We start from the raw sequence: 25,396 nt of genomic DNA, 5'->3' as shown, positions 1-25,396 counted from the left end.
TGAGCCCAGGAGTTTGAGGTTGCTGTGAGCTAGGCTGACGCCACGGCACTCACTCTAGCCTGGGCAACAAAGCGAGACTCTGTCTCAAAAAAAAAAAAAAAAAAAAAAATGGTGAAATAAGAAAAAGTAAATAATTATAGGGCTGTGAAAACTAAATGAGTCATTGCATGCAAAAAGTCTGTATACATGCAAAGTCTATTTTAGAAAGTCTGGAAATTACAGAAAAATAGAGACAAAACCAGAATCATCCGATCTCAGTAACTCAATGGACAGTGATTAATCCCAATGGTGCTTTTTTTTTTTTTTTTTTGAGACAGAGTCTCTCTTTGTTGCCTAGGCTACAGTGAGTGCCGTGGCGTCAGCCTAGCTCACAGCAACCTTAAACTCCTGGGCTCAAGCAATCCATCTGCCTCAGCCTCCCAAGTAGCTGGGACTACAGGCATGAGCCACCATGCCCCGCTAACTTTTTCTATATACATTAGTTGGCCAATTAATTTCTTTCTATTTATAGTAGAGACAGAGTCTCGCTCTTGCTCAGGCTGGTTTTGAACTCCTGACCTCGAGCAATCCGCCTGCCTCGGCCTCCCAGAGAGCTAGGATTACAGGCATGAGCCACCTTGCCCATCCCAATGGTGCTTTTGTACAAATTAGAAAAGCTGGCCCTAACTTGACTGCCATCAGCTCAAAATTTATCTTAACAGGTGGCACCGTTTAATAATTACACTTGGACATTAGGCATAAACCAAGATTGTCTTGAGCAATACAAGACATTTTGGTCACCTTGTCTCTGGATGACAATGTAGAATGTTTTCAATTTGAGGCTATTACTCATCATGTTGAGATGAACAAATTTGTACATTAACTTTTTTCTGTATTTAGAATTTGGGCTAGATTCTAGCACCTAGCAGGCACACAGAGGGTATTTGTTGAATACATGAATGAATGAATGAATGAAAGAGAGGAGGAAGTGGGAAGCAGAGGGAGAGGAGGAGGGAAAGAGAGAAGGAAAGAAAGAAAATGAATTTGCTAAATTATTTTCCAAAAGAAGTGTATCAGTAATGGCTATTTCAATTTATGTTAACTTAAATGAAAAATGGTATCTCATTTTAATTTCCATTTCTGTAATTATCAGTGGGGACATTTTCTATACGTTGGTTCATTTATTTTGCCTATTTATTGGGATCTTGGTGATTTTTCTCATAAAATTGTATAAATTATTTATACATTAAAGATATTTACTGTAAGGTTTTTCGGCAGCGGTGAAAAGAAAAGACAGAGAAAGAGTGGGGGCCAAACCACGTGGCTTTATTATACACTCGTGGACGAGGTTCTGGGGCCCCAAGAGAGGGGGGCCCCAGAAGTCGCCGCTGTTTGAAGGGGTTGAGGCCTTTTATACCCTTTGGGCCTGGCTAGGGACTTTTGGCGAGAAGAGTTGGGGATTTTAGGAGGGGCTGGAGGTATTTGTGGAATCCAAGAGCCAAAACGTTCTTATCCAGGTGGACATCTGGGTGTGGTTCCTCTCAGCGGGGCCTGACAGTTTTGTCCTTGGCGGGTCTGGTCTCCTGAGCCTTTCTTTTTTGATCTAGGGAAGGGAGGGGGCCACCACCAGCCTTACATTTACCACTTATTGTGATTTTTTTCTTGCAAATATTTTTTCTGTTTTTTTTTTTAATGCTGAGTTTATTCCTTTATTAGATAGTCATTCTATTTTTTCTGTTTTACTTTTAATTTTTGTTATTGTTGTGTATTTTTACATGGTGATTTCTAACCCTCATGCAGGAAAATTTATGGATGTTTTGTTCTGCAATTTGTTCTATCAGAGGAAACCTTAAATTCCTCTTCCTGACAAAGATGTAATATTCACTTCTATTTTCTTCTTGTTCCTTCTGGATTTGTTTTAAAAATATGTGTATCTCTTTAACCCATCTGGAATTAGTTTGATAATTAGTTTGATAATTTTAGCAAATTAGTATATTCTAACACCATTGGTTGAATATTTCTTTCCTTTCTCATTGATTTCTGATGTCCCCTTATGATAAAAACTCATATATATTGGCTTTGTCTCTGAGCTATCTTCCTCCATTTGGTGATTCTTTAAATCTAACTTTTTTTTTTTTTTTTTGACCTTTCAAATCAGTCCAAGTGGTAAATTTAGAAGCAGTTGAAGAACGGTAAATGCCTTCAAGATTAAAGTAACTGTGGAAAAAACCTGGAAGGACATTTAGTTCACTGTGGGGGTGAAAGGTGATCAAAATCGGGTCACTCATGATTACTTCAGGCTAAGACTAAGGAAGATCTCTCCCCGCCCAATGATGAAGAAATAAAGAAATAATTAAATAAACAAATGTACTACAAACACAGCATGCTATCCCTAAATCAAGGAAAGCAATAACAGACACGCTGCAGTCAATCCAGTATTTTCTGTTATTAAGAGAGGCACTCTAGATACTGATTAGATCTACTGGAAAATTTACCCAGGTATTGAAATCAACTGTTCCAAAAGGTTATTTGCTTGGAGGCTCAATAACAATGGAGTAATGGAGTGTGTGCCGCTAGCTGCTTTCCAAGGAGATGGAGGAAGTGGCACGGCCACTGAGACACCTAGTGGTGAGGATCTTTACTGCACCGATAGAGTTTGCCAGTTGGGCCCATCTAGGAACACATGCTGACCAACATGGTTTCTCAAGCCCTGGGGTACATTTGAAGATGTAAATTGAGTCAATTCAATTAATATTCATTAGGGAGCAGCAATGAGTTTCATCAAGCATATTATAATCTCCATCCCCTACCCTACTAGGCCTCATAAAAACTCATACCAGAGGATAATTACAATTTTCATTTATTGTAATTACAGTGTTAGAACTGTGAGTTCACCCACATTTGGAGTATTACAGGTAAAGATTGTTCTACACGCTATTCAGGCATAATAATTTACCACAGATTTTAACAACAGAGCTGTGTTTAATATCAGAAATTAGTCATTTATGTCTGGGGGCATTCTTCAATGGTTCAGAAGAGGAAGGATTAATGGATTTATTCATTCATTCAAATACATATTGAGTCTCATAGCACTAGCCTCTGAGGTTTTGGTGGGAATCCCCAAGCTGGGCACCATAGTGAGACCCTCCAGCTCTACAAAAAATGTTTAAAAAATCAGCCTGACATGGTGGCCTACACCTGTAGTCCTAGCTACCCAGGAGGCTGAGGTGGGAGGATCACTTGAGACTGGGAGTTTGAGGTTGCAGTGAGCTATGATCACACCACTGCACTTCAGTCTGGGCAGCAGAGTGAGACCCTGTCTCAAAAAAATAATAAAAGCAAAAAGAGAATCTCAGTCATCACCCTCATGATTTTGCAGTCTAAAGTGTACAATTTAGCAAGTCTCTACAATAAAGTGAGACGAGTGTTATAAGAATCAAAGTACAGGGCTGGGCGCACTGGCTCACATCTGTAATCCTAGCACTCTGGGAGGCCAAGGCAAGAGGATTGTTTTAGGTCAGGAGTTTGAGACCAGCCTGAGCAAGAACAAGACCCCATCTCTACCAAAAATAGAAATAAATTAATTGGCCAAGGAAAAATATATAGAAAAAATTAGCTGGGCATGGTGGTGCATGCCTGTAGTCTCAGCTACTTGGGAGGCTGAGGCAGGAGGATTGCTTGAGCCCAGGAATTTGAGGTTGCTATGAGCTAGGCTGATGCCACAGCACTCTAGCCCGGGCAAAAGAGTGAGAATCTGTCTCAAAATAAAGAAAGAAAGGCCGGGCGCGGTGGCTCACGCCTGTAATCCTAGCTCTTGGGAGGCCGAGGCGGGCGGATTGCTCAAGGTCAGGAGTTCAAAACCAGCCTGAGCAAGAGCAAGACCCCGTCTCTACTATAAATAGAAAGAAATTAATTGGCCAACTGATATATATATAAAAAATTAGCCGGGCATGGTGGCGCATGCCTGTAGTCCCAGCTACTCGGGAGGCTGAGGCAGAAGGATCGCTTGAGCCCAGGAGTTTGAGGTTGCTGTGAGCTAGGCTAACGCCACGGCACTCACTCTAGCCTGGGCAACAAAGTGAGACTCTGTCTCAAAAAAAAAAATAAATAAATAAAAAATAAAAATAAAGAAAGAAAGAAAGAGGCTGGGCATGGTGGCTCACACCTGTAACCTAGCACTCTGATAGGCCAAGGCAGGCAGATTGCTCAAGGTCAGGAGTTTGAAACCATCCTGAGCGAGACCCCGTCTCTACTAAATATAGAAAGAAATTAATTGACCAAATAAAAATATATATACAAAAAATTAGCCAAGCATAGTGGTGCATGCCTGTAGTCCCAGCTACTCAGGAGGCTGATACTTGGGAGGCTGAGGGAGTAGGATCGCTTGAATCCAGGAGATTGAGGTTGCTGTGAACTAGGCTGATGCCACGGCACTCACTCTAGCTTGAGCAACAAAGTGAGACTCTGTCTCAAAAAAAAAAAAAAAGAAAAGAAAAGAAAGGAAAGGAAAGGAAAGGAAAGAAAAGAAAAGAAAAGAAAAGAAAAGAAAAGAAAAGAAAAGAGAATCAAAAGTACAGGCTGCTAATTGAATGGAGCAACTTGGTCCTTGAGGGTCACAGAAGGCCTCCAGAGAAGAGCAGGTATAAGTCAAATCCTGAATGATAGATAAGAACTAACCAAAAAGGGGGGAGAGAGTGAGTGGGGGGGGGTTATTTCAGGTGAGAGCATAATATGTTAAAAGAACTAAAAGACAGTCAGTGGGACTAGAGCAAAGAATGCAGGAGAGCGAGGGGAAGCTGGAGAGGAATGTGATGGCCAGGGAATAGAAGGATATCATAAGAGTTAAGGAGGCTGTATTTTCTCCTAAGGGCAATGAAAAGTTTAAAAGAGGGAAATAGAAGCATTAGATTTGCTTTTTAAAATGATAATTTTGGACCAGGCACAGTGGCTCATGCCAGTAATCCTAGTACTCTGGGAGGCCAAGGCCGGCAGATCACTCAAAGTCAGGAGCTCAAAACCAGCCTGAGCAAGAGTGAGACCCCGTCTCTACTAAAAATAGAAAGAAATTAATTGGCCAACTAAAAATATATGGAAAATAATTAGCCGGGCATAGTGGCGCATGCCTATATCCCCAGCTACTCGGGAGGCTGAGGCAGAAGGATTGCTTGATCCCAGGAGTTTGAGGTTGCTGTGAGCTAGGCTGATGCCATGGCACTCTAGGCCAGGCAACAAAGCAAGACTCTGTCTCAAAAAAAAAAAAAAAATTAAAATGATAATTGTGGTTTCTGCTTGGAAAATAGAAAGGATGAAGGCAATTGTGATAACCAGTTAGGAAGCTTTTGCAGAAGTCTACATGAGAAATCATGCCACCAAATTTCCTTAGCTGGGGCCAGTAGCATGGGCCTGTAGTCCCAGCTACTCAGGAATCTGAGGTGGAAGGATCAGTTGAGCCTGTAAGTTTGAGACCAGACTGGGCAACATAGTGAGACTGTGTCTCTTACAAAAGAAAAAAAGGGAACAATGTTAGCTTGGATTATAGTAGTGGTGGTATTTTAATCTCCAAAATGGGGCAAAACGGTAAAACCATTTTTAGAGTTGTGGCCAGGTGGCTCACGCCTGTAATTCTAGCACTCTGGGAGGCTGAGGGAGGTGGATTGCTTTGAGCTCAGGAGTTCAAGACCAGCTTGGGCAACATAGCCAGACTCCATTTATACATCTCTACTAAACATAGAAAAAAATTAGCCAGGCAACTAAAAATAGAAACAAAAAATTAGCCAGGGTGGTGGCTATCACCTGTAGTCCCAGCTACTCGGAAGGCTGAGGCACGAGGATCACTTGAGTCCAGGAGCTTGAGCTTCCTGTGAGCTAGGGTGATACCATGGCATTCTAGCCTAGGCAACAGAGTGAAACTCTGTCTCAAAAAAAAATAATAATCTTAGAGTTGTAATGAGAATTCAAGATTTAGTACTTACTACAGTGTCTGGCATAAACTAAATGATGAGTTGATTTTGGTTATTATGATATTGGCTATAAATTGAGGCAGATATTACTTTTATATTAAAGAACTATCCTTTTAGGCCAGGTACTGTGGCTCATACCTATAATCCCAACACTTTGGGAGGCCAAGGTGGGAAGATTGCTTGAGGCCAGGAGCTCGAGACCAGCCTTGGCAACATAGCCAATCTCCATTTATACAAAAAAAAATTTTAATTAGCTGGGTACGGTGGTGAGGATCTGGAGTCCTAGCTACTCAGGAGGCTGAGGCAGCAGGATCATTTGAGCCCAGGAGTTTGAGGCTTCAGTGACCTATGATTGTGCCATTCCAGTCTGGGTGATAGAGTGAGTCGCTGTCCCAAAATATATTCGTGTGTGTGTGTGTGTGTGTGTGTGTGTGTGTGTGTGTATATCCTTTTGGTACATACAACAAACTATTTTTTTTTTTTTTTTGAGACAGAGTCTCACTCTGTTGCCCGGGCTAGAGTGCCGTGGCGTCAGCCTAGCTCACAGCAACTTCAAACTTCTGGGCTCAAGGGATCCTTCTGCCTCAGCCTCCTGAGTATCTGGGACTACAGGCATGCGCCACCATGCCTGGCTAATTTTTTCTATATATATTAGTTGGCCAATTAATTTCTTTCTATTTTTAGTAGAGATGGGGTCTCACTCTTGCTCAGGCTGGTTTCAAACTCCTGACCTTGAGTGATCTGTCCACCTCAGCCTCCCAGAATGCTAGGATTACAGGCATGAACCACCACACCCGGCCAACAAACTGTTAATGATAGGTGGGAGTGAGTGAATGAAGGTGGGATTTTTCTCTAGAAACTTATTCATAACCTGAATCATTTACAGTTAACATGTATGTAGTATACTACATACTACACACATACTACATACTACATTTTTTTGCATTGAGACAGAGTCTTGCTCTGTTGCCTGGGCTAGAGTACAATGGCATCATAATAGCTCACAACAACTTCAAACTCTTGGCCTCAAGCAATCCTCCAGCCTAAGCCTCCCAGAGTGCTAGGATTACAAGTATGAGCCACCATGCTGTCCCTCTACTTGTGTGTAATTTTAAAAAAATTAATAATGGAACCTAACCATCAACATGCAGCATGAAAGAAAAGAAAGTGGCCAGTCGTGATGGCTCACACCTATAATCTTAGCACTCTGGGAGGCCAAGGTGGGAGGATCACTTGAGCTCAGCAGTTCATGACCAGCCTGAGCAAAAGAGACCCTGTCTCTACCAAAAATAGAAAAATTAGCCAGGCACTAATTTTTAAACCATTAGTGGTGCACACCTGTAGTCCCAGCTACTCAGGAGGCTCAGGCAGGAGGATCACTTGAGCCCAGGACTTTGAAGTTGCTGTGAGCTACACTGATGTCACAGCACTCTAGCCTGGGAGACAGAAGGAGACCATCTCAAAAAAAAAAAAAAAAAGAAAAAGAAAAGAAAAGTAAGTAATGAAATTTTGGTACAAAGTAAATGGTCCTTAAGTGGCAGCAATTTTCCTTATGGAGAACGAGGAAATCACATTTTTATTTCCAAATGTGGTTGGTATAATCTGAACATTTTTTTTTTTTTTTTTTTTTGAGACAGAGTCTCACTTTGTTGCCCAGGCTAGAGTGAGTGCCGTGGCCTCAGCCTGGCTCACAGCAACCTCAATCTCCGGGGCTCAGCGATCCTACTGCCTCAACCTCCCGAGTAGCTGGGACTACAGGCATGCGCCACCATGCCCGGCGAATTTTTTTTTTTGTATATATATTTTTAGTTGGTCAATTAATTTATTTCTATTTTTGGTAGAGACGGGGTCTCGCTCAGGCTGGTTTCGAACTCCTGACCTTGAGCAATCCGCCCGCCTCGGCCTCCCCAAAGTGCTAGGATTACAGGCGTGAGCCACCACGCCCGGCCTTGAACATTTTTTTGACGCATAAAATAATAAAGAGTTTTAAGAAGAATTATCCTTCTGTTCCAAATTTTTAAAAAATTAAAAACTCAATGATTACTGAATTTTTATCAAATGGCTTTTCAGCATCCACATGCTTTTTCTTGATATATTGATGGAATATATTAGTTTACTAGTTTTCCTCTAATATCTTAATAACTTTCCTGATATTAAGATATCTAAGTATTCCTAAGAAAAGCCCCATTTACTTGTGGGTAGATCATACTTTTACTGCTAAATTCAAGGATAAACTTTTTTTTTTTACTTAGCCCATTCTTCTACAGAATCAAGTACATTTTCTTCTAAAATGTATTACAAACTTCTCAGAATATACAAACTAGACTTTTGTTACTGAATTCAATTTGTCTTCTAAGCTGTAACACACAAGTGCCTTTAGAGGTCTCTGACTTATTTTTTATAAGCTAGTATTCACTGAGCACTTACAAAGTACTAAACACTTAACATAATCCTCACAACTTCCCTAAGGAGTGTGTAAGTAAAGTGAAGGATCTTGGGACAATGCCCTGGAGATAGAATTAGAACCTGTTCTTCATGATATCCTTTCATTGGATAATACATTCAAAGAATATATATTAAGTGTCTCTATGCTGGTGTCCATGTTAGGTGGCAGTGGTATAGCTTTAAAGAACTCAGAGTCCCAATCTAACAGGGGAGACAGATAATAATCAAGTGAAGAAATCAGATAAATATGAATTGTGAAGAGAGCTATCATATACCTTACATTATATACAGGATATTGTAACAGAGAAGAGAGGCCTACTTGAGATGTGATGATTGGCAGGGAAAGTTCTTTGAGGTGATTTTCAAGCTGAGGTAAAAAGGATAAAGAGGCCGGGGGCGGTGGCTCACGCCTGTAATCCTAGCACTCTGGGAGTTCGAGGCGGGCGGATTGCTCAAGGTCAGAAGTTCGAAACCACCCTGAGCAAGAGCAAGACCCTGCCTCTACTATAAATAGAAACAAATTAATTGGCCAACTAATATATATAGAAAAAAATTAGCCGGGCATGGTGGCACATGCCTGTAGTCCCAGCTACTCGGGAGGCTGAGGCAGGAGGATCGCTTGAGCCCAGGAGTTTGAGGTTGCTGTGAGCTAGGCTGACGCCACGGCACTCACTCTAGCCTGGGCAACAAAGTGAGAATCTGTCTCAAAAAAAAAAAAAAAAAAAGGATAAAGAGTTCATCCCACAAAGTAGGGAAGGAAGGAAGAAAGAAAGAAAGAGAAAATTTAAAAAGAGGATGAAGATGAAATAAGTTTGCAATGAGTTGGGGGAAAAACACTTCAGACAGAGTAAACAGCAAGTGTAAATATCCAGAGGAAAAAAGCATGCAGTAAAGTAACTTGATAAATCTTAACAGACAGGGGCTTAGTGCAAGTGGAGTTGGGGGACTAGAGAGATAAGATTGGGAAGCAGGTAGAGAGGTCAGAACAAGTCATGCCTTGTCAATTTTAATCTAAGAGCAATAGAAAGTCACTGTGGATGGTCACACTTGAAGCTCTGACTCAAGGGGGAAGGGTGGGTATGGGCAATATATGTAACCTTAACATTTGTACCCCCATAATATGCTGAAATAAAAAAAAAAAAAGAAAGAAAGAAAGTCACTGTGGGACTTTATTTATTTTTGAGACAGAGTCTCACTCTGTTGCCGGGACTAGAGTGCCCTGGCGTCAACCTAGCTCACAGCAACCTCAAACTCCTGGGCTCAAGCGATCCTCCTGCCTCAGCCTCCTGAGTAGCTGGGACTACAGGCGTGTGGCTAATTTTTTTTTTTTTTTGTATATATATTTTTAGTTGGTCCATTAATTTCTTTCTATTTTTAGTAGAGACGGGATCTTGCTCTTGCTCAGGCTGGTCTTGAACTCCTGACCTTGAGCGATCCGCCCATCTCAGCCTCCAAGAGTGCTAGGATTACAGACGTGAGCTACCACTGTGGGACTTTAAATAGGGGAAATGAATGACATTTTCTGAATTTTTTTTTTTTTTTTTAAAGGCTGGTCAAGTGGAGCAGTGGGAGTGGAGAAGGAACAAAGGAATCTGTAACTGGTCTGAATTATTATTATTTTTAAAAAGATCACTCTAGCTGCCATACGGAGAATGGATTAGAGGACTCGGAAATAGCAGAGAGACAAGAAGTGGTTGCAGGCCGGGCACAGTGGCTCATGCTTATGATCCTAGCACTCTGGAAGGTCAAGGCGGGATGATTGCTTGAGCTCAGGAGTTCAAGACCAGCCTGAGCAGGAGCGAGATCTCATCTCTGGTATAAGTAGAAAGAAATTAGCCAAAACAACTAAAAATAAAAAAATTAGCTGGGCACAGTGGTACGTGCCTGTAGTCCCAGCTACCCGGGAGGCTGAGGCAGGAGGATTGCTTGGGCCCAGGAGTTTGAGGTTGCTGTGAGCTAGGCAGACGCCATTGCACTATAGCCTAGGTGACTCTGTCTCAAAAAAAAAAAAGAAAGAAAGAAAAGAAGTGGTTGCAGTAGTTTAGGTGACAGAGGTGGAGAGAAATAAATGGATTCGAGATAGATTTCAGAGGTAGAACCGATTTTTGGATTTTACGAAGAAGATCTTAGTTTTTTGTTTTGAACGACAAGGTGGTGCTATTTATTATGATGGAGGAGTTTGGGGGAAGGAATAGGTTAGGTTGACAATATTAAGAGATTCCAGTTGGACATATTAAACCTGATATGCTGGCGGGGCGCAGTGGGTCACGCCTGTAATCCTAGCACTCTGGGAGGCTGAGGCGGATGTGATCGTTTGAGCTCAGGAGTTCAGAGACTAGCCTGAGCAAGAGTGAGACACCGTCTCTACGAAAAATAGAAAGAAATTAGCTGGACAACTAAAAATGTATAGAAAAAATTAGCCAGGCATGATGGCACACGCCTGTAGTCCCAGATACTCTGGAGGCTGAGGCAGCAGGATCGCTTGAGCCCAGGAGTTTGAGGTTGCTGTGAGCGAGGCTGACGCCACAGCACTCTAGCCTGGGCAACAGAGCGAGACTCTGTCTCAAAAGTAAATAAATAAATCTGATATGCCAATCAAATCTCCAAGTGTAGATGTCTAATAAGAGGCTGGATATCTGAGAACTGAGCCCTAAGATGTCTCAACATTTCGAGATCCTACAAGGGAGGAGATGGAATGATTAGTGAGGCAGTAGGAAACTCATGACAGTGTGGTGAACAGCAGGCCAGTGAGAAAAGTGCCACATGAAGGACAGTGCCATCTATGTTGAATGCTGCTAACAGGGAAAAGAAGACAAGTGTAGATAAATGTTTATTGGATTTGGCAACATGAGGATCATTGGTATCCTTGGCAACAGTTTAGGAGGAAGGAATTAGTGGGCAGATTGGGATGGGTTTAAGAGAAAATAGAGGTCAGGAAATGGAGACTGTGAGTGTAGACAACTTGTTTTAGAAGTTTTGTTGCAAAGAGCAAAGAAATGGGATAGGACAAAGGTGTAAGGTTGGGACAAGGAGGAAGGGGAATAGATGCTTTGTGGGGGGGGGGTTGTCCATTGAAAAATAGATGACATTAGGAGATGCTTTGTCTACTAGGAGGAGCAAATTGACCAGAAGTGGGGCTTTCAAAAAAGAACAGATGATGCATTGAGGGGCTCCCAAGGACTGACCAGATATTTAGTCTACTATAAGGGGTCTCTAAGGACTGACTAAACAGAAAGTGGTAGAAAGGCCACAAAGTAGAGCTATGATCTAGGCCACAAATGAGGGTCTTTGGAGCATGCATACGAGGTGACAGTATCCTCAAATGACTTACCCTCATTAACACAGTAAAAAAAAAAAAAATCAGGCCGGGCGCGGTGGCTCACGCCTGTAATCCTAGCTCTCTGGGAGGCCGAGGCGGGCGGATTGCTCAAGGTCAGGAGTTCAAAACCAGACTGAGCAAGAGCGAGACCCCGTCTCTACTATAAATAGAAAGAAATTAATTGGCCAACTGATATGTATATAAAAAAAAAAAATTAGCCGGGTATGGTGGCGCATGCCTGTAGTCCCAGCTACTTGGGAGGCTGAGGCAAAAGGATCGCTGGAGCCCAGGAGTTTGAGGTTGCTGTGAGCGGGAGGCTGATGCCACGGCACTCACTCTAGCCTGGACAACAAAGCGAGACTCTGTCTCAAAAAAAAAAAAAAAATCATACCCACCAGCGCCATGACAGTTTACGAATACCATAGCAACCCCCAGAGATTGCCTTACAAGGATAGAAAAGGGGAGGTTTCACCATTCTAGCAATTATCCACCTTTTTCCAAGAAAACCATGAATATTCCATCCCCCCAACACAAAATTAGGGAATCAGCATAAAAAGGAGAATCTTGTTAAACTCAGGGTCTTCTCCATTCATGGGGGTTGACCCATTCCTTCTTTGGAATGTTCTATGCTTTAATAAACTTTTGCACTTGGCTTGCTTGCATCTGCTTGGTCTGCTTATTTGCTCTGTTGACTTGGTACCAGTAACCATTCTTCAGTACTTGGAATCAAGAACTAGGAAACACAGGGACCTGACATCTGGTTCCCACACCTGACAAAGGGAAGATTTTAATTTTAAAATGGTAATGATCCAGTGGAAGTAACTGATGATATAGCAAGGAAAAATCCTTGAGAAGGTTTGAGGAGGCGGGGTCCATAGCACAAGGCAAGGGTTGTGTTTGTTTTCTTTTTATTACTTCATATTATGGGAGTACAAATATTGTTAGGGTTACATATCTTGCCCCTGTCCCCCCTCCTCCACCCTGCTATGCCAGAGCTTCTAGCGTGTTCAGCCTCCAGGTGGTGCACACGGCACCCACCGTGTAAGTACATACCTTTCCCCTCCTCCCCCCTTCCACCTGCCCACTTCCCGATTACAGATTTTTTTTCAGACATTTTGGTTACAATGTATATCTTTATCTCTCCCTAAAAAGGGATAGAGGTAATCCCTTCCCCCCAACAATGCTCGCCACAAGGGTTGTGTTTTAATAGGGGTAAAGACACATCTTTCATAGTATCAGGAAGGAAGGTAGAAAATATGAAGCAGGCTGGGCACAGTGGCTCACGCCTGTAATCCTAGCACTCTAGGAAGCCAAGGCGGGCGGATTGCTCAAGGTCAGGAGTTCGAAACCAGCCTGAGCAAGAGTGAGACCCCGTCTCTACTATAAATAGAAAGAAAGTAATTGGCCAACTAATACATATAGAAAAAATTAGCAGAGCATGGTGGCGTATGCCTGTAGTCCCAGCTACTTGGGAGGCTGAGGCAAGAGGATTGCTTGAGCCCAGGAGTTTGAGGTTGCTGTGAGCTAGGCTGATGCCAAGGCACTCACTCTAGCCTGGGCAACAAACTGAGACTCTGTTTCAAAAAAAAAAAAGAAAAAGAAAAAGAAAATATGAAGCAAATGCAAGTAGGCCTGTGGCTTTAAAGTTGGATGAGAATGTCTCTTTCTGATGATTTTTATTTTCTCAAATAAATCTGAGGTCATGGTTATAGGGTGGGCAGTTAGAAGAAGATACAGGACTTAGAAGAGAGAAAGCATGAAATAAACTATTTCTAGAAGTAGGAAAGTGAACTTACTAGGGAAATTCAGTAAGCCTACCAGGCAAAGTCTAATGCCCTTTTTAGGTTTGTGGTCAAGAATTTCAAGGGAGGCCGGTAGTGGTGGCTCACGCCTGTAATCCTAGCACTCTGGGAGGGCGAGCTGGGAGGATTGCTCAAGGTCAGGAGTTCAAAACCAGCCTGAGCAAGAGCGAGACCCTGGTCTCTACCAAAAATAGAAATTAATTGGCCAACTAAAAATATATAGAAAAAATTAGCCGGACATAGTGGCGCATGCCTGTAGTCCCAGCTACTCGGTAGGCTGAGGCAGAAAGATCGCTTGAGCCCAGGAGTCTGAGGTTGCTGTGAGCTAGGGTGACGCCATGGCACTCTAGCCTGGGCAACAGAGCAAGACTCTGTCTCAAAAAAAAAAAAAAGAATTTCAAGGGAAAGCTTCAGTCTCTGTTAGAGAAGGTGAATTAATGGATTCAACTAGAGTCGGGGTTTTATCGAGTATAATGAAAAAAGAGAAAAATAAAAGTTGTGTTTTTAGGTAATCATAACATCTAAACTGGGTGAGGCAGTCTATGAATATAAGAATCTGAGAAATAGTGAAAAAATAATACATTTAATGCTTCGGAGGTTTTTATGAGCTCAAAGAAGTGTGAAGTTACTATGGTAAGTGAACCAGAAGGAAAAGAAAGGATGACCAGTGAGAGGCATGCTTAGAGATTTTAGAGATGATGTAGTTACTGGCAATAGCAATCACAGGGATGACCATGATGGAGGGTGGGAGAATGGATGGCTGATATAGCATAGAAGGAAAGATTGCTGGAAGTGAGGAGGTAAGGAACTGACAGGGTGTTGAGTGGGTCACCCATGTGGATATTAAATGAAGTAGAGAAGTAGAGGTGGAAAGAAAGACAATAAGCCATGAGCTGATGTTGAGGGAGGAATGATCTACCAAAAGTTCTGCGGACTTTAAAGAAACTGGAGATTTTGAACTAAGGATGTTGCCAATTGGTTGGTGCCATTTAGATATTTCAATATTGTAAAATTTAAGTACCTTAGTCTGTTCATAAAGTGCTGAATGGTGGTGGACTTAAGAAATATTTATATTTCTCCTGTGATTTGTGTTTGTAGATTATTAGTGTGCACGAACACAAAACCAAAGGCTTTTTTTTCTTCTTTTTTCGGCTTTCCAGATGAATTTTTTTTTTAACAAAGAGCCCACCCACTAAAGCCTATTACAAAGTGTATGCTGCTACAACACACCTCTATTCCTATGAAGTTCCAAAATGAAATCAAGAGTGTGTTTGAAATCGGTAAGATTTTACTTCCCTAATTTCATTGACCCAGCACGAGGTAGGGCAAATAGTAGGTACTTAATTTATTACTTTGAACCCAAGAATATCGGTTTTTCTAAGCAAGGATATCAGTAGATTGCCCTAGAGGCAACCAGGAAAGAAAAGCCCACCAACACCTCCCCAAGGAGTTGACAGGGCCCTGGTATTTGCTTTCACGGGAAAATTGCTCTGGCATACCCATTCAAATTTCTCCCAGCAAATCATAGTGGCCTACAGCCTACGCCTTCTCCGCTCATTGGCTAACTAGAAACTTTAGCCCCGCCCCCTCACCCAGGAGCCAATAGGAAAGATTAGCGGTACTCAATCTAATGTCATCAAGGACTGTAATTGCAATTGGCTACTGCGGCTGCCCATCGAGCAGTAGGCGGGGCCGTGCCAGCTGGCCTATATAAGAAGAGGACAAAGGCGGCGCGCCGCCTGTGTCATCCGCCATTTTGTTCGGAGCAAGGTGGCCTCCACGTTCCCCGAGCGTCTTCTTCGCTTCTGCCTCGACCGCCCCTTGACCACAGACATGTCTCGGGATCGGTTCCGGAGTCGCGGCGGTGGCGGTGGTGGCTTCCACCGGCGCGGAGGAGGCGGCGGCCGCGGAGGTCTCCACGACTTCCGCTCACCGCCGCCCGGCATGGGCCTCAGTCAGAACCGCGGCCCCATGGGTCCCGGTCCCGGACAGGGCGGCCCTAAGCCTCCGATCCCGCCACCGCCTCCGCACCAACAGCAGCAGCAGCCACCGCCGCAGCAGCCTCCGCCACAGCAGCCGCCACCACATCAGCCACCGCCGCACCCGCAGCCGCATCAGCAGCCGCCGCCGCCGCCGCAAGACTCATCCAAGCCCGTCGTTCCTCCGGGACCAGGCCCTGCTCCGGTCGTAAGCAGCGCGCCGCCGGCCTCCAGCTCGGCCCCGCCTGCCACTCCCCCGACCTCCGGGGCCCCGCCAGGCCCAGGGCCAGGCCCCACCCCGACCCCGCCGCCCGCCGTCACCTCTGCTCCCCCGGGGGCGCCTCCACCGGCCCCACCAAGTAGCGGGGTCCCGACCACTCCCCCTCAGGCGGGGGGCCCGCCACCTCCACCAGCAGGGGGCCCAGGGCCCGGCCCGGGGCCTAAGCAGGGCCCCGGGCCTGGCGGCCCCAAGGGCGGCAAAATGCCTGGCGGGCCGAAGCCCGGTGGCGGCCCTGGCTTGAGCACTCCTGGTGGCCACCCCAAGCCGCCGCACCGAGGCGGCGGAGAGCCTCGTGGGGGCCGCCAGCATCACCCGCCCTACCACCAGCAGCACCACCAGGGGCCCCCGCCTGGCGGGCCTGGCGGCCGCAGCGAAGAAAAAATTTCGGACTCCGAGGTGAGTGTAACCGGGAGCGACGCGTCGGCTCCCTAAGATGGCGGCGGCCCCCTCCTCGCCCCCGCCCCCGCGCTAGGCCCTCCATTTTGTCCGTGCCGGAAGGGGCGCCTGCGCACGCGGCGCGGGGGCGGGGCGGCCTGCGGAGCGGGGCGGCGGCGCGGAGCAGCTAGTCGGCCAGGGATTGGCCGCCGCCACGCCTGTCTCTTGGCCTCGAGGCTGGCGGAAAACCAGGGGAGGGTGGCCTTTCCGAAGGAAGCGCCGGGCAGCGGTGATGGGCCTTGTGGGAGCTAGCCGATCCTTGCTACCGGGGTAGTGCAGAGCGTGACGTGTCGGGTTGGACAAACTGGGCGGTTCCTGTCTGAGTAGGCGCAAGTAGTGCAGGGGACGACAGCATTTAGATTTTGTGTTTTTTTCCCCATTTTCCTGACAACTATTTTGATTTTTGTCTGTATTACGATTGGGTTTTTCAGGGACACTGAGCATAGCGTGTATGGTGTGGTCTACTCTTTGGGGAAGTGTATGTGTCCTCGAGCATTCTGGATGATTGGGCTCCCTTGTCGATGATAGCATAGTGATCTTATAGGAAATTTCAAGTACGAGAAATCCTCCATTTTGACTAAATGGAGTAGAAAATCAACTAAACACGTTCCGTTTCTGAAAAGCATAAATTATTTTGGGGTTCTTAATACCTGGAGAGGTAACTGGCGTTTGAAAATATCCTTTCTTTTTCATTAGGGGTTTAAAGCCAACTTGTCTCTCTTGAGGAGGCCTGGAGAGAAAACTTACACACAGCGCTGTCGTTTGTTTGTTGGGAATCTACCGGCTGATATCACAGAGGATGAATTCAAAAGACTATTTGCTAAATATGGAGAACCAGGAGAAGTTTTTATCAACAAAGGCAAAGGATTTGGATTTATTAAACTTGTGAGTGTAATGATTGGATTTTATTTAGAAATTAAAAGGGTGAGGGTTTTTTTTTTGGGGGGGGGTGTTTGTTTTTGTTTTTGCTACAAATGCTGACGGCTTGAATTTAAACCAGAGAGAATAAGTTAGTCTTCAAAGTTTTCATCATTTTTTAAATTGCCATGTAATGCATAATTTTTGGCACCTAAGAAGAAAGGGGAGGTGGGATGGATAAAGCCTTTTAACTTCCCTGAAGATAAAGGTGTCAGGGAAGGTTGCTTGAAGACAATGTTTGAACTGAGCTGGAAGCTGAATAGGAGTAGGAATTAGGCTTAGGACAATTTGAGAGTGAGCATTAACCAATTTTGATGTCTTTAACATGAGTGCTTCTGATACTTACAGGAGTCTAGAGCCTTGGCTGAAATTGCCAAAGCTGAACTTGATGATACCCCCATGAGAGGTAGACAGCTTCGGGTTCGATTTGCCACACATGCTGCTGCCCTTTCTGTTCGTAATCTTTCACCTTACGTTTCCAATGAATTGTTGGAAGAAGCTTTTAGCCAGTTTGGTCCTATTGAAAGGGCTGTTGTAATTGTGGATGATCGTGGAAGATCTACAGGGAAAGGCATTGTTGAATTTGCTTCTAAACCAGCAGCAAGAAAAGCATTTGAACGATGCAGTGAAGGTGTTTTCTTACTGACAACGTAAGTTGTCTTTTGTTTTTATTCTAATTTTTATTTATTAAATGAGAAGGTTGTAGTAAAACTGGAACAAAGTTAAGATGGAATCTTATTTTGTTAATAGAACTCCTCGCCCAGTTATTGTGGAACCACTTGAACAATTAGATGATGAAGATGGTCTTCCTGAAAAACTTGCACAGAAGAATCCAATGTATCAAAAGTAAGATTGATTAAACTTTTTGGCAGCTTTTTAAAATTTCAGTGTAAAAGAGAACTTGCTGTAGTAATTTTCTAGTTTTGCTTAAAATATACAAAATTCCTTGGTATTGATATTGATAAAAATTCTTAAAGTTATAGAGATTTGAAGCTCTTTTTCAAATAGCTATTTGTTTCTGAGGTAGGTACATTCACTGCAATCCTTTTTTTTTTTTTTTTTTTGGAGACAGAGTCTCACTTTGTTGCCCGGGCTAGAGTGAGTGCCATGGTGTCAGCCTAGCTCACAGCAACCTCAAACTCCTGGGCTCAAGCCATCCTTCTACCTCAGCCTCCCAAGTAGCTGGGACTACAAGCGTGTGCCACCATGCCCGGCTAAGTTTTCCTATATCTAATAGTTGGCCAATTTCTTTCTATTTTTATAGTAGAGACGGGGTCTCGCTCTTGCTCAGGCTGGTTTCTAACTCCTGTCCTTGAGCAATCCATCTGCCTTGGTCTCCCAGAGTGTTAGGATTATAGGTGTGAGCCGCCGCGCCCAGCCTGCAATCCTGTTTTATAACAGTTACCGTGAAGTGCATTTTTAAGGATAGAAGAAATAAGCCTTGGTAAGGAATTTGGCTAGAGGAGGACAGAATTAGGAAATGAGGACAAAGTTTTAAACTTCAGTGCCCATATTCTCTGTTACTGTATCATTCTCAGAGTACTTTCGCTGTGAAGGTATTTTATATGACTTAAGCCACTCTTTCCTTTTTGTATTCCTTACAAGTGATAGGCCAGGAAAAGACCCGTATTTTTAGGGGAATTGGGTAGTGTTTCTGGTATGCATTCACAAATTGGTTCATATTTAAAATTTGTGTATTAGGGAGAGAGAAACTCCTCCTCGTTTTGCCCAGCATGGCACATTTGAGTATGAATATTCTCAGCGATGGAAGTCCTTGGATGAAATGGAAAAACAGCAAAGGGAACAAGTTGAAAAAAACATGAAAGATGCAAAAGACAAATTGGAAAGTGAAATGGAAGATGCTTATCATGAACATCAGGCAAATCTTTTGCGCCAAGGTAAAAAGTCGTTCAATGTTAACTTCACTGATGGGATTAGTTGCTTTTTGAACTTTTCGGAGCCTCATTAATGTGAATCTAAAATATTACTTTCCAATGTTCAGATCTCATGAGACGACAGGAAGAGTTAAGACGCATGGAAGAACTTCACAATCAAGAAATGCAGAAACGTAAAGAAATGCAATTGAGGTAAAACTTTATTAAACTAAGCCTTTACTTCTACAATCATGTTTTTTTTTTTTTTTTTTTTTTTTTTTTTTTTTTGAGACAGTCTAGCTCTGAGTGCAGTGGTGTCATCATAGCTCCCTTAAACTCCTGGGCTCAAGTGATCCTCCTGCCTCAGCCTCCCACGTAGCTGGGACTACAGGCACGGGCCAACTACACCTGGCTAAATTTTTCTATTTTTAGTAGAGGCTGATCTCACTCTTGTTCAGACTGATCTTAAACTCCTGACCATAAGGCATCCCTTGCCTTGGCACTCCCAGAGTGCTAGGATTACAGGTGTGAGCCACTGTGCCTGGACTGTACAACCATTTTCTAACATTTAGGAAAAAGTATGCTTAATTTTGTAAGTGGGTTAGATGGAATATACAGAGAGGTTAAAAGGTTGGTTTAATACTGAGTGTAAGATTTTCATTAATAAACCTTGTTTTCTTGGCTAGAATGACTTTAGTGCTATGTTCCTAGGCTTGTTCTCTAGGCCTTTGTTTTTTGACTCTAACCTAGACTTTCTAAGGTTCTTAGACAAAGTACTAGCTTATTTCACATTGAATTTTAGAAGCTATAAATAACACTTTGGTTTATATGCCTATTATATTTTCAGACAAGAAGAGGAACGACGTAGAAGGGAGGAAGAGATGATGATTCGTCAACGTGAGATGGAAGAACAAATGAGGCGCCAAAGAGAGGAAAGTTACAGCCGAATGGGCTACATGGATCCAGTAAGTCAGCTTTTATTGCCAATAATTGGAGTTATCTACAGAACTCCTAGGTACCCAGATTGGAATTTTGGTCAGTTAAATATAACATCTCTGCAGGCACAGTGACTCATGCCTGTAATCCCAACACTTTGGCAGGCAGAGGTGGTAGGATTGCTTGAGGTCAGGAATTCAAGACCAGCCTGATCAAGAGAGAGACCCTATCTTTACAAAAGAAAAGAAAAATTAGCTGGGTGTGGTGGCTTGACCCTGTAGTCCTAGCTACTCTTGAGGCTGAGGTGGGAACATTGCTTGATCCCAGGATTTCTAGGTTATAATGAGCTATGATAGTGCCGCTGCACTCCAGCCTGGGCAATAGAGTGAGACCTGTCTCTTAAGGAAATATAACATTTCCACCTTATGATCATTTCCTAATTTTTCGTTCTTGTTTTTTCTACAACTGTGTTACGTTTGTTCTGTTCCTTCTATTGTCCTGAAGATTTCATTGGCTAGGAAGTTTTACAGGTCTTTGGATAATTGAATCTAACCTAGTTTCTAGATTATTGATTTTAAGAATACTTCAGGTGATGAAAAACTGCCTTTTGAACCTCACTGTATTTTTTTAAGTCTTAAATCTCTTGTATACTCAATAATGCTTGGCATAAGTACAGAACATGTGTATTAAAGGAATTTTTCTTTCAGAGAGAAAGAGACATGAGGATGGGTGGCGGAGGAGCAATGAACATGGGAGGTAAGTATGAAAATTAAATTTTAAAATATCATTAGAAAGCAATATTTTGGTGGATTTGTAACCACCATTTTTGTTTCTTAGATCCCTATGGTTCAGGAGGCCAGAAATTTCCACCTCTAGGTGGTGGTGGTGGCATAGGTTATGAAGCTAATCCTGGAGTTCCACCAGCAACCATGAGTGGTTCCATGATGGGAAGCGACATGGTAATGTATCCTGTGGGACATAGTACAAAGGAGAATCTCATTTTCATGACTTACTGTGTTTTTTGCTTTTTTTTTTTTTTTTTTTAAGTAGGTGACTGGACCTCTTAGTTTTCCCTATCATACATAACTGTAATATTCAGGAATACTTTGGCAACATAGAAGAATTCAGTGTGTGGTAACCTAAACAGATATGGGTTGCCAATCAGAAGTCAATACTGTTAGTAGTATGTGGAATTATCTTTGGCAATAGTAGGTTTAGGTGCTTTTGAACTCTAAGTGCATGGCAACTCTAAATTCTAAGTGCTAGATAATGTATCTGACTATTCTACATCCAAGTGAGAGTAATCAAATGGCAAACTATCATTCCTTAAGCTGGTATTTGCCATAAGTAGGAATCAGACTTGTAGTTTGTAGCTTTAGGCATGTTTTAGTGACTTGTAGGACTTGACCTATAATTCGGTGTGGCTTCTATCTCATGAAAAGGGAATTGTTTAGTGTTTTGACTCGTCGTTTCCCACCGGTTGGGCCTGTCTGTAGGTACACCTTCTAAAATAAACTGACATCTCCATTTTGCTATAGGGTAGCAAAAATCAATAATTTTAAGCATACTAATAGTGTGCATTTGATCTTAAACTTCTTGATGCTGTCATGTTTTAGCTGTATAGATAGCCTGTCAAAAGCTTTAGAACAATCAAGTGACTTGATATGAGTGGCTGCATTAGGGCTTTACAAATCCTCAGGACTGAATTTTGGTGGGTTTAGAGAGTGGGCTTTTATAGCTGAATTGAGTCAGATTGGTTCACCTAAAGGCTTTTGGCAAAGGAGGGGAGCTGCAGTGTGGGGCTCACAATATTCATTTTATAAGTAGAAACAAAGATTTAGTATAGGGCCTCACCTGTTTAAAATCTACCTACGGCTTTTTGAGAATTAAAGTTAGAATTGTAAATGGCTGGTTGGGTAAAATGTAGTACTGTTAGCTTTCTTAAAATTCTATTTTAAAGTATGTGAGTAACATTTTGGTTTATATGCTTCCTAAAGATAGATTGTTAGGTATGTATCAAATTTGTAAAATCTAATTTGACATGTTCCCATGATTAAAGATTCTATATTCTAGCTTAACAGGTAGCTTCTGGGTTCTCAACTGTTCAGATAACATCACCATGAAACCCCCAAACTTTCCTTTAAGCTCTTAGTGACATAACAGTACAATGCGCAAAACCCCTACAATTGATAAGATTTTCAAAAATAAAGGACTGAAGTTTAGTTTTTTCACATAGCTCTGTAGTATTTTGTAAAACAAAAAGTTGAAATTATGTATAGGAACAGTTAAACTCTGCCATTTTAGTTTTGTTTTGGAGAAATGCTTTTAGTAATGGGTCCATTTTAGATGGAAGTAGAATAACAGTGTAGGCTGCTGTGTCTGCATACCTAAGGGGTCTGTGTTTGGGTACATAATGCTTCTATTTTAAGTCTAGAAGTACCTAAAACTAGATGGAATAATGAAGTTACTGCTTTATTGCAGTCGCTTTAGCTTGGTGTTATGACGTTTGGGAGATAACTAAAACGTGACATTACAGCAAAGTGTCTGTACTTTTCAAAGACCTAACGGGAAAAGTTGGGCTGATGTGAAGGTGGGCAGTATGTTCAGTTTGCAACAATGTAGAATGGTCCTGTGAACATAATTGTCTCTGGTTATATAGTGATGGCTCTGAAGGTGGTATACCTGTGAGAGAATATGGCAACACAAGTTTTTTGATCGCTGTGCCGCTTAAGTGACTAAATCTATTAGTCTTTTATGCTTTTTTCTTTTTGTAGTCTGGTAGCATTTTATTAAAACTTGCAACCTTTTAAGATTTCTGCAACTTAGCAGATGTGTCTTAAGATCTTGAAAGCACAAGGTTTCTTATGCAGCACATGCCACTAACTGGTGAGTAGGTCTTTGTCACTTCATTGAGTGAATTGAATCTGGTTGGGCTTCTTAGGCTTACTTGGAAATTAAATTTCCTGTTCAGACCTTGAAAGTGAGAATTGGCAAGCTTTTTCAGTGGGTTAATCTGATGTGAAATTTCTTAGAACTCATTTTGGAATGGATTTTCACATCTGCACTAATTCTTAAATTTTTTAGCACTACAGGGAAGATCTATTCTTTGAAACAGGTGTATGAGAATGGCTCAAGTGGGAACATACCACAAGGCATGTATTATCGTAAACTAATTTTCAAATTACCCTTTTTTCCTTTCTATGTTCCCGGTACCTGTGGATCGACTCATTGGTGATTGTATCGACGAACGTTGACTACGGAACCTTCTAAAATATTTACTTAACACACATGGACATCAACTACATATAATGAACTGTTAATTACTGTTCCAATAGCGTACTGAGCGCTTTGGGCAGGGAGGTGCGGGGCCTGTGGGTGGACAGGGTCCTAGAGGAATGGGGCCTGGAACTCCAGCAGGATATGGTAGAGGGAGAGAAGAGTATGAAGGCCCAAACAAAAAACCCCGATTTTAGATGTGATATCTAGGCTTTCATTCCAGTTTGTTTTTGTCTTTTCTTGTTTAGATACCAATCTTTTAAATTCTTGCATTTTAGTAAGAAAGCTACCTTTTTATGGATGTTAGCAGTTTATTGACCTAATATTTGTAAATGGTCTGTTTGGGCAGGTAAAATTATGTAATGCAGTGTTTGAAACAGGAGAAAAATTTTTTTCCTTTTTATTTCCTTTTTTTTTTTTAACTGTATAATGTCCCTCAAGTTATATGGCAGTGTACCTTGTGCCACTGAATTTCCAAAGTGTACCAATTTTTTTTTACTGTGCTTCAAATAAATAGAAAAAATAGTTATAATATTGATCTTCAACTTTGCCATTCATGCTTCTATGCACATTAGGCTAGGTATTCACTTTGAAAGCATGAGAATGTCTAGGCCTTTGAATGGCATATGCCATTTCTGGGAAATGTATCTGGAGGCTAAATACTGCTTTCCACAAATAACTACCCCCCCTCTTGTTTTAAAAAGAAGAAATGCATATTGAAGTAGTTTCATGATTTGTTTGGCATTATAGGAAGCAAGCCGGTGCTAAGTATTTTTAAATGGTTATGTAAGCAAAGCTGAACTGTAAATCTTCATTCAGGAATATGTATTAAGATTATGGAATGGGTGTAAGACTATTGTAGGGGGTGGAAGAGGGTTTGGTTAAATGGATATTTTATGGCCCTATGATCCTTTCCTTGAAAGTTTTTGAAAAGTGGAAAGATCATTTTGTTGCATTTCCCCATTTCTTGTTTTTAAAAAAAGAACAAATCCCAAGCCCTACAAATGGCTTGTATTGAACTTTTACATTTGAATTAAAGATTGTTAAACATGAAGCCTTTTCATGTATTACTTCAAGTGATTTACAAAGGTGGGGTTTAGTCTCAAAAATTCAACTTGAAAATAAGGTTTAGTAACCATAAAGTAGGTTTACCAATATATACACATTTGTACTCTGTAACTTTTACATCTCCTTGTGCTACTTGTGTTGGGCAAAATCTGTGGGACTATAAAAATCTATTGGTCCTCTTTTCTAAGAGCTAGTGGTGACTGTTAATAAGAAATAGGTTTGCAGATAATCATTCTTACTGTAAATTTGTTAACTTGTTTTTACATAGTTTCCTTTTGATGTAGCACTAAATCTGGAGAGAGTTGCTCATGCTACACAGTACAAATATCCTTCTTCCCACCATGAAGCTTTGCAATGTTTCGATGGTGTTGTCAGTTAATTGTCAACTAAATTGGATCTCCTTCCATTAGAACAAGAGACTTTTTGACTATTAAAGTAGATGGTTTATTGTTGCCTGTTTAGTTCAATAGGAGCCTGATTTCTTCCCAGTGTAAATATGTTAGGGGAACGACTTCCTAACAGTAGGTAAAGGTAATTGAATGGTTTGGCTTTGTTCTTAGTTATGTTCCATTCAAATCTGTACATTATAGAACTCTTACTATAGAATGTGTCTTCCTCCTTTTCACCTCTGTTCTTGGTGGTAATTGGCAAAAGAAAAATTCTAAATCAAACCTTTGTTAACATGCTGAAGTTTAGTATTGTGCCTGAGAACAAAAGGAGACCTATTGTTGAAACAACTGAGCACTTTCTGCATAGGAAACAGAATAATACACTAGTACTCTACTAGAGTTTAAAGGCATCTCATCAAATTCTCGTTGTATGACTGATAGGTACATGGTGTGCTAATTAAGGTAGAGAATATCATTAGAAAATATGCTCATTATTTCTGCCCACCAACACACTTGGAAATAAGTAGTTCTACCATAATTATACCAATAAGGAAGTTTTGTCCCAAGTCAAGTTATTAAATTGGTGATACATGAGATTTTCTGTATGGAAACAAGGGTCTTGATTTGAAAGGAGTCCATTACAGTTTGGTTGAATTGTACAGTAGGGACTCTACTAATGACAAGAAAATAAGGGGTGTTCATGGGACACCCACAGAGGGTGAACTTGAATGTGTGT

At 42.1% G+C, this 25,396-nt stretch overlaps 1 protein-coding gene across 1 annotated transcript; it reads left to right on the top strand.

Moving 5' to 3' along the window:
* Positions 1-15,283: 15,283 nt before the first annotated feature.
* On the top strand, positions 15,284-25,293 carry SFPQ (splicing factor proline and glutamine rich). The gene is made up of 10 exons (XM_012765268.3): positions 15,284-16,160; positions 16,896-17,084; positions 17,466-17,767; positions 17,868-17,963; positions 18,819-19,015; positions 19,120-19,204; positions 19,839-19,956; positions 20,635-20,683; positions 20,765-20,886; positions 23,263-25,293. The coding sequence occupies exons 1-10, from the start codon at positions 15,339-15,341 to the stop codon at positions 23,398-23,400; spliced, it is 2,118 nt and encodes a 705-aa protein (XP_012620722.1). The 5' UTR covers positions 15,284-15,338; the 3' UTR covers positions 23,401-25,293.
* The last annotated feature ends 103 nt before the right edge of the window (positions 25,294-25,396 follow it).

The sequence above is a fragment of the Microcebus murinus genome, chromosome 2 (assembly GCF_040939455.1).
Source record: "Microcebus murinus isolate Inina chromosome 2, M.murinus_Inina_mat1.0, whole genome shotgun sequence".
Classification (NCBI taxonomy): domain Eukaryota; kingdom Metazoa; phylum Chordata; class Mammalia; order Primates; family Cheirogaleidae; genus Microcebus; species Microcebus murinus.
Note: the sequence above shows the minus strand (reverse complement) of the source record. Positions and strands in the feature narration are given on the sequence as shown.